The sequence below is a fragment of the Diospyros lotus genome, chromosome 13 (assembly GCF_014633365.1).
Source record: "Diospyros lotus cultivar Yz01 chromosome 13, ASM1463336v1, whole genome shotgun sequence".
NCBI classification, from domain to species: Eukaryota; Viridiplantae; Streptophyta; class Magnoliopsida; order Ericales; family Ebenaceae; genus Diospyros; species Diospyros lotus.
This window is the reverse complement of record NC_068350.1, coordinates 40,254,090-40,268,420: the sequence shown is the minus strand read 5'-3', so window position 1 is coordinate 40,268,420 and position 14,331 is coordinate 40,254,090. Positions and strand designations below refer to the sequence as shown.

The 14,331-nt window shown below is 37.5% G+C and overlaps 1 protein-coding gene across 6 annotated transcripts; it reads left to right on the top strand.

Moving 5' to 3' along the window:
- The first annotated feature begins 1,023 nt into the window (after positions 1 to 1,023).
- On the top strand, positions 1,024 to 13,375 carry LOC127789325 (casein kinase 1-like protein HD16). 6 transcript variants are annotated; one of them, XM_052318228.1, is made up of 17 exons: positions 1,024 to 1,407; positions 2,287 to 2,732; positions 2,997 to 3,122; positions 3,202 to 3,275; positions 3,437 to 3,506; positions 3,589 to 3,641; positions 3,796 to 3,867; positions 4,013 to 4,107; positions 4,244 to 4,310; positions 4,377 to 4,506; positions 4,606 to 4,824; positions 4,902 to 5,032; positions 9,593 to 9,767; positions 9,853 to 9,943; positions 11,349 to 11,506; positions 11,589 to 11,777; positions 12,844 to 13,375. In XM_052318228.1, exons 2-17 carry the CDS (start codon positions 2,316 to 2,318, stop codon positions 12,901 to 12,903), a joined length of 2,127 nt encoding a protein of 708 aa, XP_052174188.1. In that variant the 5' UTR covers positions 1,024 to 1,407; positions 2,287 to 2,315; the 3' UTR covers positions 12,904 to 13,375. The 6 variants fall into 6 exon arrangements, with proteins under 6 accessions (XP_052174188.1, XP_052174185.1, XP_052174184.1 ...); XM_052318225.1 differs by having other exon boundaries at positions 2,267 to 2,732; XM_052318224.1 differs by having other exon boundaries at positions 2,264 to 2,732.
- Positions 13,376 to 14,331: the final 956 nt, after the last annotated feature.

The window sequence follows — 14,331 nt, the reverse complement described above, 5'->3', positions numbered from 1 at the left end:
ATAAATTATTAAATATTTTTAAAAATATTTAAAATATATTTAGAATTTGGAGATATATCAAAAGTTAATGTAAAAATAATAATGATAACGGACTCTCTAGTTATTAGGAAAAAAAAAAAAAAAAAACTACAGCAATCTAGATTTAATTTGAAATTGAAGTTAGACAAGAATTGAGAAGTTGGATAATTAAAGCTACTCAAACAAGTACTAAGGATGTCTAACCTTAGTCTTTAGGGTTTAAGTTAAGTGGTTGGACTACGATAAAGTGAGATTCACATCAGTAGATTGTGGGTTTGATTTCATGCCTTATGTAATGAGATAAAATCTCCACATACGATTTATTTTATCTGTCAAAATCAAAGACACGAGTGACAAAAGACCTACAATAATCTAAAAGAGAGTCGAGCCCCAACCCAAGCCCAAGCATACATTTGGTTCCCCAAATTCAACTAAAGAGCTAGATTTGACTATTCACGTGATATAATTTTAGATAATATTGGCCTTATAGTTGTCAATATAAAGATGTGGTATTCTAATAGAATTTAGATATAATATTTATTATCTAGTTATTATGTCACTAATATATTATTTTTGATCATAATGATTAATTTGAGTGATAGAAAATATCTGAGGAGACTAGATTTTATCTTTATCTTTTTGTAAAAAAAAATTAATTTGGATAGGTTGGGATTCAAATATTACCTAGGCTTGCTCTAGGAAGAATATGAAAAGAACATGATTATATATCATGAATGGAGCTTAAAATCGTCTTCTGTCAGATATGACTTTGCAAACAAAGCCTAAGGAGAGAAGAAAATGGATTTTGGATTTATACACGAAAGGGCGGGGGGGAATTACTAGGCCACATATTGGCCGCCCCCGTTGAGTTTTTTTGTTGCAACAAGAAAAAGAAAAGAGAAGGGAAGAGAGGAGAAGGGGGCTCAGGCAGGCTCACAAGTTACAACGCATATTAATAATAATATAACATATATTATGCGGACGCTTCTGATATATATATATAGAGAGAGAGAGAGAGAGAGGCTATTAGCCGAACAGCAAGCAAGAAAGAAAAAAGAGGCACCAAAACACACACACACACACACTTGGTACAGGCAGGCCTATCCATCCATCGATCTGCGCATTCATATTGCGCCTGCGCAGCGCCTGCACCAGCACCACAGCGCCAGCGCAACCGAACTGTTTTCCCCAATTCCTCCGCGATGTCAAGCGGTGCTTTCCTCTTCGTTGTCCAGTTTTTAGCTTCCTTCCGTCGATTCAACTGAAAATGTCTCGCGTTTTTACTGAAGATCCCACCCCGATCGCCTCTTCCTTGCCATTCTCCCCAGCTTAGATGCGTCGATTCTCCCACCGATTGCCCCCGATCATTCTCCTTTTCCGCTCTTCCAGGTGCGATCTACCGCCCCCCTCTCTCCCTTCATTGCTCATATCATTATTCTCTCTCTTTCTTTTTTTTTCCATCTTATTTCATGATCCCTTTGGGAGTTTGTTTTTGGCTTCATCACGATCGGGTCAGATTTCCTTTGCTTTCTCGTTGATTTTGTCAGTTTTCCTTTGTTTTCCGTTTCGACTTTGTTGATCGTATGATCGATCGGATTGATACGATATGGATGGTTATGAAATTATCTCCGCCTTTGATAGGTATAGTTGAAAGCTTCGATTTTTCTTGCAACTCTATTTGTTTCTTTTTTCCTCGTCACTCTTTTCCTGTCGGTTGTTTTAGTTTCAAGACGGAGTACGCATGACTAGATTGATTCGTGGTATTTATGCCAGCGACATTGGCCTTTATCTTGCCCTTTTTGCGAGGACAGACCAAGATTTTGAAAAATACAACATGAAATCTCTGAATGTATTTGTGTATCTATTTGCCGACAATACCGCCTTCTCCATCCTGTTGCTTTCTCAGTATGCCAATTCTTTGTTTGTTGAAAGAATCTTCTATGCGCTAGGAAGTTACTAGTTTGCTATGCCTTTATGGGGAAATTTTTTATTGAAGCGACAGTTGTCATTGTAGTTGTAGTATTAGTTGACCTTTTATTCTACATACTACAGTATTTCTGCTTTGGGTTACTTATGCTGTGTTTGGCAGTGTGGTGGCGATGGTGAAAAGCGAGCGCTTTTGTTATAGCAAAAGCATTTTCATGGATTCTATTCAGTTTTACTTTCTCCGTTGAAGGGACTTTAATATATTACCTTCATTTACTTTCTTTCACATTTTTGTTGGTGTCTTGTGTGCGGCTCTCAGAAGATCCTTGCCATATTCGGCAGATTGAGTGGGATGTGATTTGCATGGGTTGATGATGCCAGAGCTGCGAAGTGGAGCACGGAGGTCCAAACGGCTTGGTGATCTTCAGCCTGCTCCTCAACCAGTTGAACAAGAGGAAAATTGGCTCTTGCCTGCTCAGAACAGAACTAGGAGGAGAGCTGGTGGAGGTAGAGGAAGGGGTGCCAATGCAACAGTAGCAAAAGGGCCTTCAGCAGCAACACCTCTGAGGCTAAATACTGCTGGTAGAGGAAGGGGGATTAGGTTAATAGATCTAGACCCAGAGCCTCCTTGTGAGGTTCTTCCTGAAGCTGGTGCTATAGGGATTGGAGAACCAGTTTTCAATCAAGTGGAGGGGGTTGCAGATAGAGATATTGCGATGGAGGGTGGAAGTGCGGACAAATTGATGGGTGTTGAAGAAGAAGCAACCACAACCCCTGTACCTGAGAAGGTATCTGCCTGTTTTCTGTTTATTCATATTTGTAATGTTTATCTTTTTGGATATAGTAATTCAAATATGTTTGTTTTTATTGAGCGTAAAGTTGGATGGATGTGATGAGGCCTTTATATCACTAGGACAAACCTAGCTACTGTAATTATTTGCCTGCCCTTTTTTCAGCTATCAATCATTGTTGTATGCCTTTTTAAGATCTCTTGGTAGTTTAATTGTTATTAAATGATGGGTTCCTCAAGAATAGATTATTGTTTGGTACAGGTACAGGTGGGTAGTTCTCCTCTATATAAGATAGAAAAAAAGTTGGGAAAAGGTGGTTTTGGCCAAGTTTATGTTGGCAGGAGAGTCAGCGGTGGCATTGAGAGAACAGGACCAGATGCGCTTGAGGTAATTCACTAGTTCTATATTTGAACTTTCCACTAACCATTCCTCTTTTAAGATGATGCAAGGATACCCTTTTTTGCAGGTTGCTGTGAAGTTTGAACACAGGAATAGTAAAGGCTGCAATTATGGACCTCCCTATGAGTGGCAAGTTTACAGGTAGAAAGCATGCATAATTGTCGCTTTGAGTCTTAAATGTTGAACTTGTATTCCTGCCTACTTTGTGTCTTAAATGCATTTTCTACATTCTGGTCTTCTTGTATACTTGCTAACTTTATATGTCTTAAATGCATTTTCTAATCCTGGTCTTTTTAATGAAGTACTTTGAACGGATGTTATGGGATTCCATCAGTTCACTACAAAGGTCGCCTGGGAGAATTTTACATTCTGGTGAGTATTAACTTGGGATACTCCCTGTCAAGACTTCCAAATATGATCAAAGTGTGAAGGTGATTGAGAACAAATGTTTCAGGTCATGGACATGCTTGGGCCTAGCCTTTGGGACGTCTGGAATTCTCTAGGACAGTAAGACTTTGACTCCCTCTCTCTCTCTCACACACACAAACACGATCCTGCGTGCGTGCTCATTCATGTGTGCAAACACAATTTTCCCATTGTGTTTGCAATATTTGTGCTTCTCTTGCTGGGGTGATTAATTGTTTGGATATATCTGTGACAGGATGTCACCAAACATGGTTTCTTGCATTGCTGTGGAGGCAATATCCATACTAGAAAAGCTTCACATGAAAGGGTGAGTCCTACCAGTAACATGCTTGCTTCCTCCTTTCAGACACTGTCACTTGTGTCTTCAGAACTTTCTTTTTTCTCCTAAAGTCCCGACACGGACGTATTACAATAGTTTCACGATTTATTTAACTTGTTTTTTTCTTAAAAAGTTTTGTGCATGGAGACGTGAAGCCAGAAAATTTTTTGCTTGGTCAACCTGGGACCCCTGATGAGAAGAAGCTCTATCTCATTGATCTTGGTTTGGGTATGCTGTCATCATCTGATGCTTCTCTATTTATATCCACGTGTCCTTAAAGTACCAACAGTACATTATGTGAAAGGAAATCCCTTTTTTCTTCTCACCTTTTTTGGCTAGTGCCACTAATGCGTTGTTAACTCAGCATCCAGGTGGAAAGATGCATCATCAGGGCAGCATGTTGAATATGACCAGAGGCCTGATATATTCAGGTTTGTGTATTCATGATGTTAGTCAGATTATGCTTAATTACAAGTGCTAATATGCTCTTGCTGCAGGGGAACAATAAGATATGCAAGTGTCCATGCACATTTGGGTCGAACAGGAAGTAGACGAGATGATCTTGAGTCACTAGCGTATACGTTGATATTTCTCATCAAGGGAAGGCTGCCATGGCAAGGCTATCAGGTAACTTAGCACTATTGCTTAATTTCATGTTATGGTTCTATATCAGTTGGTAAAACTCAATATGGTTAATCTTTTTGCTCTTTGATTTGAAAAATACAGGGAGATACCAAGAGTTTCCTTGTTTGCAAAAAGAAAATGGCCACTTCTCCAGAAATGATGTGTTGCTTTTTGCCTGCTCCATTCAAGCAGTTCCTTGAAGCTGTCACAAATATGAAATTTGATGAAGAACCAAACTACTCCAAACTGATTTCCTTTTTTGAAAGTCTGATTGAACCATGCACGTCACTAAGACCAATTAGAATTGATGGCGCCCTCAAGGTTATTGCTATAATTTTCCACTTTAGTTCTCTGCTATTCTTAATGTCTTAGCCTTTTATTATCTTCTGCATGATCAGGTTGGGCAAAAGCGAGGGAGGTTGCTGATAAATTTGGAAGACGACGAGCAGCCTAAGAAGAAAGTTCGGCTTGGCAGTCCTGCTACTCAGTGGATATCAGTCTACAATGCCCGTCGTCCTATGAAGCAGAGGTAAGTTTGCACTGAATGTGCCTGCATTGTAAGTTATCTTGATGGACCACCTGCTTGTTCTTTCTATTCTTTATTGGCTTCTGTGATTGTCATCATGCATTAGGTAATATGAATATGGGATATTCTACTTCGGTTCTACTTTGTTTAATTAGGGACTGATTTTATTTTTTGTCAGTTTTTGATAATAGGTTTTTATGTCTAGTTTCTATTTTTAGTTGGAGAAATAAAAACTCAACATGCTGTTTGGTTTTTGTGTTCGTTTCAAAATTTTGAAAACAAGAGCTAAAAAATGCTTTTGATTACTCAAATTGTGTCGAAATGGCTGATATTATTAAATAAAAACAAACCCAAATATAATTAAAAATTGTGTCCCCAGTGCACGGGTCACTTGCTTGGCAAGGATTGGGGAAGGGTTGTCAAAATTATTATTATTAAAATTTTAAATAATAGATATTAAATAAATTATTAGTATTATTTTAAAAAATACATACTATAGAAAAAAATATCATCATCTCTAAAATGAACAAACTCACAATAAAAGATAAATCAATTTTAAACAAGATATAAAGTAAATTATTCATGTGCTTGACACTCCAAAGAGTTTCCAACTTCTGGAAAAAATGCAATACTAACAAAGGGAATGAGAGGGGCACTGGGAGACTTGAGTGAGCAGAGGAAGAACAGCTGTGGGTGGCTGCTTGTTAAATGGGATCCGTGTTTGTTGGTGGTGACTTAGAAGCTGTCTCAGTTGGCAGTGGGATCATAACTGGTCAGCCTCTTAGGTCATGCATCAGGGGATCTTGGGCTCTCCTATCTAGTCTAAACTGCTGCAGAATTTTCAAGGGTTGGGTTGAAATGAACCCAAGGAGGAGATGCCTAAAGGAATTTCCTCCCTGGCACCCAAAGAAAATATGTAATGACGTTTTCTGTTTTTGTTTCCAAGATTTTGAAAAAAAATACAAAAAACTGGAAATGGAAGCAAAATCAAATGGACCTAACAAGTTACATATTTATATTGCTATTGACATTTAAATGAATGTATTGTCAAATGAAATTAAAAGATTTTATTTGCTGGAGTCATGCAGCATTTGTCCTTCAACTTGACTTTGATGTGGATGGATGTTGCTCCTCCCAGTTACTCATCCATCATTTGTGGGTCATTAAAGTTTATTTTTTGAAGTTAGATTTGGAAAACAGCTATTTGTGGAGTCATTAATTGACTACTTCCAGCGTACCCTTCATACTTCGTTAATCCTCACTTTCTCTCTTATCATATGTTTTAAATACACACATATTTACATTTGTTCCAAGTTGCAGTACTATCCATATTTTTGCTGGATGGTAGTTTCCTTCCACCAGACCCTAGTCTTTCCATATTTGCCTGCTTTGAATAAACTATTTATTGCCAGTTGGGGGCAAGAAGATCATATGTTTAAGATGCCTCCCTAATAGTTATAAGGCATGGAAGTGCTTGGTGTCTTGGTCCACTTAGGCAGGGGAAATTTGACCACCGGGAGGGTTTGCTGATGATTAAGTTCTCAAATTGCACGGAATCTTTTGTCCTAATCCTTCAAGAGTTTTCTCATGGGTGTTGACTTCAATTCTTTGGCCTAACCTCTGTGTGTGTGTGTCTAAATAGACATGTGCGAGAAATAGTCCTGGCAAGCAGCCAGGTTCATACAATACAACTGCTACCTTTTTAGGCAGAATGACTATACTGCCTCTGCATTGCTTCATGTCCCTACTTAGGAGCTGCACTCCTTACTTTCGTAAGATATTCTGCAGCTTGCATTGCCTAATCCTCTTTCTTAATTGTTCTTCTGTCCATCTTGCTTTTTCCTTGCGGTTTCTTCTCTATATGTATTTGAATGACCTAAAATAATTATAATAATCAATTCAATTTTCTAGTAACTTTTGGAACTTTACTTAGATGATTATGAGTTCCAAATTTTCTGGGTACTTGTTGCTTTATACTTGTGATTTGTATTTGATGTTAGCAGCTTTGGTATGCACCTATAGATTTGTGCTTGATGTTACCTGCTTTGTTCTGCACTTGTGATTTTGTGCTTGATACTGCCAGAGAGGTGCATAGAAAACGTGGGTCATTGATGAGTCCTCAAGGCTCATGTGGGCTTGTGCTGGTTGCTTCAACCTTCAGATTCACTGCTGAATGTGTTGCCATTTTGGCGAGGTTTCTGCCATCTGACTACAAGGATATTGTCACTTGCTCATTGTGGATTCTCCACCTTCGACCTCTTGTTTGATTCAATTTCTCACCTCCAAATAACACCTCTATCTTTGGCTTTCAGATCATCCCCTTCTCATTGACCAGAATTTAATTCCATTTAGTTGGCCATTGGCCATCACCCCATTAAACGCAATGATTTGAAAGCTGGATTGGTCCTGCCAGTTCTACCGGTAAAACTGGGAACTCTCCCAGAACCCGGCCAAAAAGCGACCAGCAAGAAAGGGGCCATTTTTTTAACCACATTTGAACCATTGAATTGGCAAACCGGACCGGTTCAACTCCTTGCCTGAGTTCTAGTCTTTCCCAAATCAGAGCACCTACCTTGCATTTCAGCAAGCCTTCAATTTCATTTCAGTGTTACAGAGACCTTCAATCTTCAATCAAGTGAGCCTTTGATTTTGCGTTCCTAAGAACCTTTGAGAAGGGGAGGAGGAAGAGAAGACAAACCAGTTTTTGCCTTCATCTGAAACCGAAAATATAAGGTGGGCACACAATGGAAGAGGAGGAGGAGGAGGAGATGGTGGTGGTGGAAAATGGAAAGCCAGATCTGGTTCTGTGTTGACTAAAACTGAGAGAGGGGGAGGAGGGGGGGGTGGAGACGGCTTTTTAGTTCTCTTTATTCAAGATAAGAGAGACTTTGTTTGGTGTTGAGTGATACACATGTCCTCTTCCTTTTTAAATTTTGCTAGATATTTATTATATAAAGAGTAAAAGAAAGAATAGAATAGAATAATACCGTCCTTTTCAGTTCTCTTCATTCAAGATAAGAGAGAAACTTTGTTTCGTGTTGAGTGATACACTTGTCTTCTTCCTGTTTAAATTTGCTAGATACTTATTATATAAAGAGTAAAAGAAAGAATAGAAAAGAATACCGATAGTCGGATCTCAAACAATGCAAAATAAAATTTTGTTTAAATTTTTTATTTAATATGGATATGCATGTGTTCTCATATAAATTTTGTTTAGTTTTGAATTATTATCTATATATTTATTTAATAAAAATACATTATAGTTTGACCATTGAACCGAGAATCTCTCCCCTTTTTGGTTCGATGTCCCAGTCTGGTATTCTAAACATTGTTCAAAAGCCTATTTTATAATCTTTTTCATTTAATTGCCAGGTTAGAGCCTGCATAGGCTAGTTGATTGGACCCATTAATGTGGACGGTTTTGCATGGGTTCATGGATTTTCGTTTAAAATGCCACCCCTAGTGAAAATAGATGCCTAGAAGATGGAAAAAAACAGCAGAAGAAATTTCAAGTGATTGACCCTATGAAAATATAGTTTGCATATAATTTTTTTTCTCATATTAATCCTAAATATTTTAATTTCTAGATAGAGACAAGATGGACTGCATAAGTTACTGAAGATGTCTCCATCCTTAAGTTTCTTAAACCACAATGATTTTTTGTTAACTTTCAATGTATTTCAACAAATCATTTACCAAAATATTCGGTTAGCTCACATTGTAATTTTATATGAGAAATGTTCCATGTCTCTTAACCATGTATAAAGCTTAAAACATTAAAGAGTTCTTTGCATTTTCTCCTGTGGAATTTCTTGTGCATTTGAAAATTGTAAGTTCTGTTAATTCAAGGAGTTTCTATTAATTAGTATATCAAGATCTGAAGTTCAATTGGCCCATTTTTTATGCGCTTTTGTTTATCTTGCTTAATGTCTTTTCAGAATTATTTATGTTTCATACTAGTAAAGCTAATATGTTGAATCCCTTCATAAACTTACGGTTGCTCTTGTGCTGCTATGCTACCCCAGTTTTGACAAATAATGTAATTTTTTTCAGAGGGAGATTGTCACTACAAAAATAAGGAATGTAGCTAAATGTTTGTGGATGGTAAATTGTTGGAAAATTATTTCCTTGGAAATTTGGTAATATTTTTGGAAATGGTTAATTATGAAATAAGCTGGATAAGTGTTGTTGGCTGCTTTCTCTGAGTGCGTATCTGCCCAATTGGCTTTCCACCTTTGTAATTATGGGTTTCCCTTTCTGTCGAGTACTGACTGTTTTAATGAAAATACAAATAGGTTGAGTCTTATCATGGAGAGGTTTCTCTTACTATAACTTCAAACTTAAGTGCTTAAAATCCCTGGAAAACTGGCAATTTTGTTCTTACCATCACTTGGGCACTTTATAAAATTTTCTGGAGAAAATTTCAGCAGCTGACAGATCAGAATAACTCAAAACAATTCTTGAAGTAACTTCTGAAATTAGCTAGGGAACGCCATTTGCTGGTGTTCCTTTAGCCATATGGATTTAACTTACAGTAGAGCCATTATTCCGTTTGACTTGCAGGTATCACTACAATGTTGCAGATGCTAGGCTGCCGCAGCATGTGGAGAAGGGTAATGAAGATGGGTTATATATTAGCTGTGTGGCTTCTTCAACAAATCTTTGGGCCCTAATCATGGATGCTGGAACTGGTTTCTCTGCCCAAGTTTATGAACTCTCTCCCATATTCCTTCATAAGGTAATTTTTAGGATGTTCTTTCAGTGCTGTTATTTCTGTTAATTCTTTTCTGTTGATATTTACTACCACTCTTGGCACTTATCAGGATTGGATCATGGAACAATGGGAAAAGAATTACTACATCAGCTCAATTGCTGGTGCTGCTAATGGGAGTTCCTTGGTTGTTATGTCTAGAGGTTGGTTAGCAAACTGTTTCCCTAAGATATATATATATATATATATACAAGAATTGTTAGCACTTCTATTAGGTGCCATGTCTGTTCACTCATTATACATTGTACATGTCTTGATTGGTGATGAAACATATCTAAGTGCTATCCTCACTTTGGATGCTCTGGGACATAGGTTGCTGTCAGCTGAAATCACATGGAACTCATGGTTTGCAGCAAGTCTAAAGAATTCATCATTGCACTAATAACTAAAGTGGAAAATATTCCCACTTGTGACTTTCTATATCTTTGGCTTTCTCTTCTTCTATGGCTTCTTCTTTGTTTCTCCTCCTTCTGAGTCAAACAGATAAAACTCGTGAACGAACGTAAATTTTTGCAGAATTAATCAGGTTTATTGTGAAGATAGATTGACCTCATTATTTTGACTTTGTCTGGGACCTAAAGTCATTCTGTTTGACCAAGATGTGAATGCCTGTAATCTGCTTGGTATAGTGATGATTACTTGCCTAATGTCTAACGCACGCAAATACATGTCTTGAAACAGGTCCGCTTATCCCTGCAGAATTAACCATAGTTTCCTACTCACCTTTGCTTTCTAGGGCAGATGTCTTTATTTAAGATAATTCAGTTGTTCAATCGTCTCCTTTTGTCTAAAGGGAAATATTCTCATTGCCCTTTTTAGGCTGTTCACAGGAGGTCTGCCTTCATCTTTGTTCATCTTTGGGTTTTTTGGATGATCTCTTCCTGTAAGTTGTTGAAGTTTCTTTTTGTATAGGGTTTGCCCCTTGTGTTTATTTCATTCAATGTATTATTTTCTCCCAAAAGGCAAGTTGCTATAACTTCCAGTATAGAGTAAGAAAAGCAATGAAATTACTTGCAACATACTTCTGCTATTTCAGAAAGGATTTCTATTCAGCTAGATGGAATTAAGGCCTTACCAAGTTGATGTTTTTCCAAAGGAAAGTGTTACTTGAGTTGTCTGTTCTAATTAGGCCTGTTTCCGCTCCAAGTACAACCATAACAAAACCACCATCCTCATAGTTCTATTAATGAACTAGTATGATAACAGAACATTATTTTGGAGGAAGAAAATTTCAAAGGACATTAATGGTTTTCTATTTCTTCTTTGTGAGGTTTCATATGCAGTCAAACTTATAAGGAAAAAGGGAAGAAAATATGTAAAATATGTAACCAATTAGGTAACAAATAATACAGCCTCAAGCCATCTTCTGATATGAACTGAAGATGGTCCTTCATTGTCATGGTAAGAGTTCTTACTTTGCATATCATGAAATTTTACTTAATAGAGTGATCCCAGATTTGAGAACATTATTAATGTTTTTAATGCTATCTATCAATTTAGAATGACCTATGCATGTTTCTCTGTTAATGGTGCTTTCTGTAATTATAGGAACTCCTTATACCCAGCAGTCCTACAAAGTGAGTGAATCTTTTCCTTTCAAGTGGATTAATAAGAAGTGGAAAGAAGGTTTCCATGTGACATCCATGACTACTGCTGGCAGTCGTTGGGGTGTAGTAATGTCGAGGAACTCTGGATATTCTGAACAGGTATGGCTGTCTTATCAAGCTGTAAATCATGCCACTCACATTAATTAGCTGATGGTTATTCTTTTGGACTTTCTAATACTAGGTAGTGGAGCTTGACTTTCTGTATCCCAGTGAAGGGATACACAGGCGTTGGGAGAATGGTTATAGGATTACTTCCATGGCTGCTACCACTGATCAAGCAGCCTTCATACTGAGTATACCAAAGCGTAAAATTATGGATGAGACTCAAGAAACTCTACGTACCTCTGCCTTCCCAAGTACCCACGTAAAGGTATATATTTCTAAATGCTTTGTGCTATATTTAGTTTAATATCTTTTTTGAGATGCAGTTGATTGATTTGAGGAAAATAATAATATAAAAATATCATTATCATCAACTGCACGTTTATCTTAAATTGACTTCTAAAAGTTACATTGACAATACAAATTCACGCAAACGAACATTGTGGCAAAAATATGCAGGATGCGCTTCTTGCCGCAACCCTCTATTGAGGGAATGATGAGATAAAGTTTCAATACCATATTCGTATAGAAAAATTTCATGAGATGGTGGTGAATGAAGATAATTGATACGGTTGTGTTCCATCACTTGATTCATATTGAGAAGCCAACCTGTATAACATATAAACGCTGCAGTAAGGCAAGAAAGAATAGGAGCATAAAAAGATGTAATACGTGGTTGGTTGTCAGCTAACGTATCCAGTACTACTTTCTATGCTAACAACCTGTTTAGAACCTGGATTTTTCGGAGAAAGCAAAAGTGAAAGAAAAGCAAAATTCAATTTCTTCCTTTATCTGGTTATTTAGGAAAATTTGAAAGAAAAGAAAATGCACTTCTAAGAGAATTGTTTCTTACATTTGCTTGTTTGGAAAGATTGAAAGGAAAGGAAATAAAAATCACAAACTGTGTTTCTTTTTTCATTCTGCTGTTCAATTTCTATCAATTTCTGGTATTTAGAAAAGGAAAAGAAAAAGAACTTTCGTTTTGACCCAAAAAAAAAATAAAATGGAGAAACGATTTCTGCCAGTCTCCTTTAGCTTCCTGCTAATCCTCTCACTTCTTTTTTCTTCTTCTTCCTCTCAATAAGCGTTCCCTTCTCCTGAGTTGTCTTCTCATATTGGATGCCATTTTCAATTGTTTGCTATTAATGTTCTGTCTCCAATAGGTGAGATACAGGCTTATATTGCATCCTAAGCAACCCACAGTCCTTGTCTTTAACAGAACTCAAACAAGGCTGATCTTGAGTTATTCATGAGAAGGATTTAAATGTCCTTATAGAAGATACCTTAATACTATCAATGATTCTCACTATTGATTTTATCTATACCTGATACAGGAAAAATGGGCCAAAAATCTCTACATCGCATCTATATGTTATGGTCGAACAGTTTGTTGATGGGCTGGCTGTGGAGAACGAATTTGAATACTTCCTTTCTGGCATTTAGGAGTCAAACTTGAAGCTGGGGGGTTGATTAATTTGGTGCTGTTTTTGTAAGGCAGATAGGTTTGTCTTGTGTTCAGCTCGCTTACATAAAATCTAATCCCCTTGCTTATGTAAGAAAGGAAAAACAGGAGAGGGAGAAGGAGAGGAGGGAGAGGAGAAGTAACGAAGTTGAGAACGCAAACATGGGATATGGAGCTGGCGGATACAGCAGTATGCTAAAAGACTTGTGTGTATTTTGATGTTGACTGGCAGGCAAAGGCAGGCAATTACAGCCAAATTAAGGTTCAAGGTTGCCGCCATGCTTTTTAAGTTTTATAAATGAGAAGCAAGTGTTGCATAATTTGAATTGACAAAGCAGCTATGTTTTGTTGTTTGCTTGAAAGCCCATGTATGAGAAAGTGGTGGTGACTGTTTTCTTTTTTTTCTCTGGCGCTTGGTTGGAGAGTGATTCTCCTTTCCCTGAATCCTGAGAAAATGAAAACGAGAGAGAGAGAGAGAGAGATTGACTTGATTGTGAGATGTGGCCAAGTCAAGCACCTCCTTCCAAATCCCAACCACACACCCAGATATCCCTTTGGACTGTAGTATAGCAATAGTGGCTCTCCTGCCAAATATGGTCCTTTGGATATTGGTATCTCCCAAATCTTGTCAAAGGAGAGTGGACCCCTAGCGTCTAGTGGTGGCTGGTGGGTGCATCACACCCCGGTTTTGCAAGGGATAAGGAAATAGTTGTTTTTTTAACATCATTTTATTTTATATAGTTTCACAATTCAAATTTGTGATTTTTTTAATTACAAAAAAAAAGTAATTTCATTGTTGCTAATAAAGCTCTCTCTCTTCCCTCTTGTTTATAACCTGGAATACTAATAATTATATCCGCCCCTTGAGCTATTTTGGAGCCTATAGACGACCCTGGGCGTAGAAGATGAGGAGGCCATAATAATAATAAGGAAAATTTTATGCTGGGCCATGCTAAAATTGCTTCAAATCTTGTAAGAGGGTAGGTCTTGCCTTGGACCAACTTACTACTTACGGAATTGCTTCGAAGTCTTGTATGAGGGTCGGTGGTGTTGCTTTGGACCAACTTACAACTTAGGGTGGACTAGGACTAGGAGTGATGGTATGGTGATGTCCTTTCAGGATCAGCAGTTGAAAACAAAAGAAAATAATAGTGTGTGTTAATTGGAGAAAATCCTAGACAAAACAATATGGGTGCCGAAAGAGAAAAAAAAAAAAACAAGGGTGAAACTTTAGTTCCTTGACGAGTATTTAACGAAGGTTCGTTGGTTCGGAACCCAAAATCCAAAATGAACTAAAGAAGTTGCTTCTGGATGGTATACAACAACTATAATAAATACCATCTTCCTTTGCCCTCTCCAA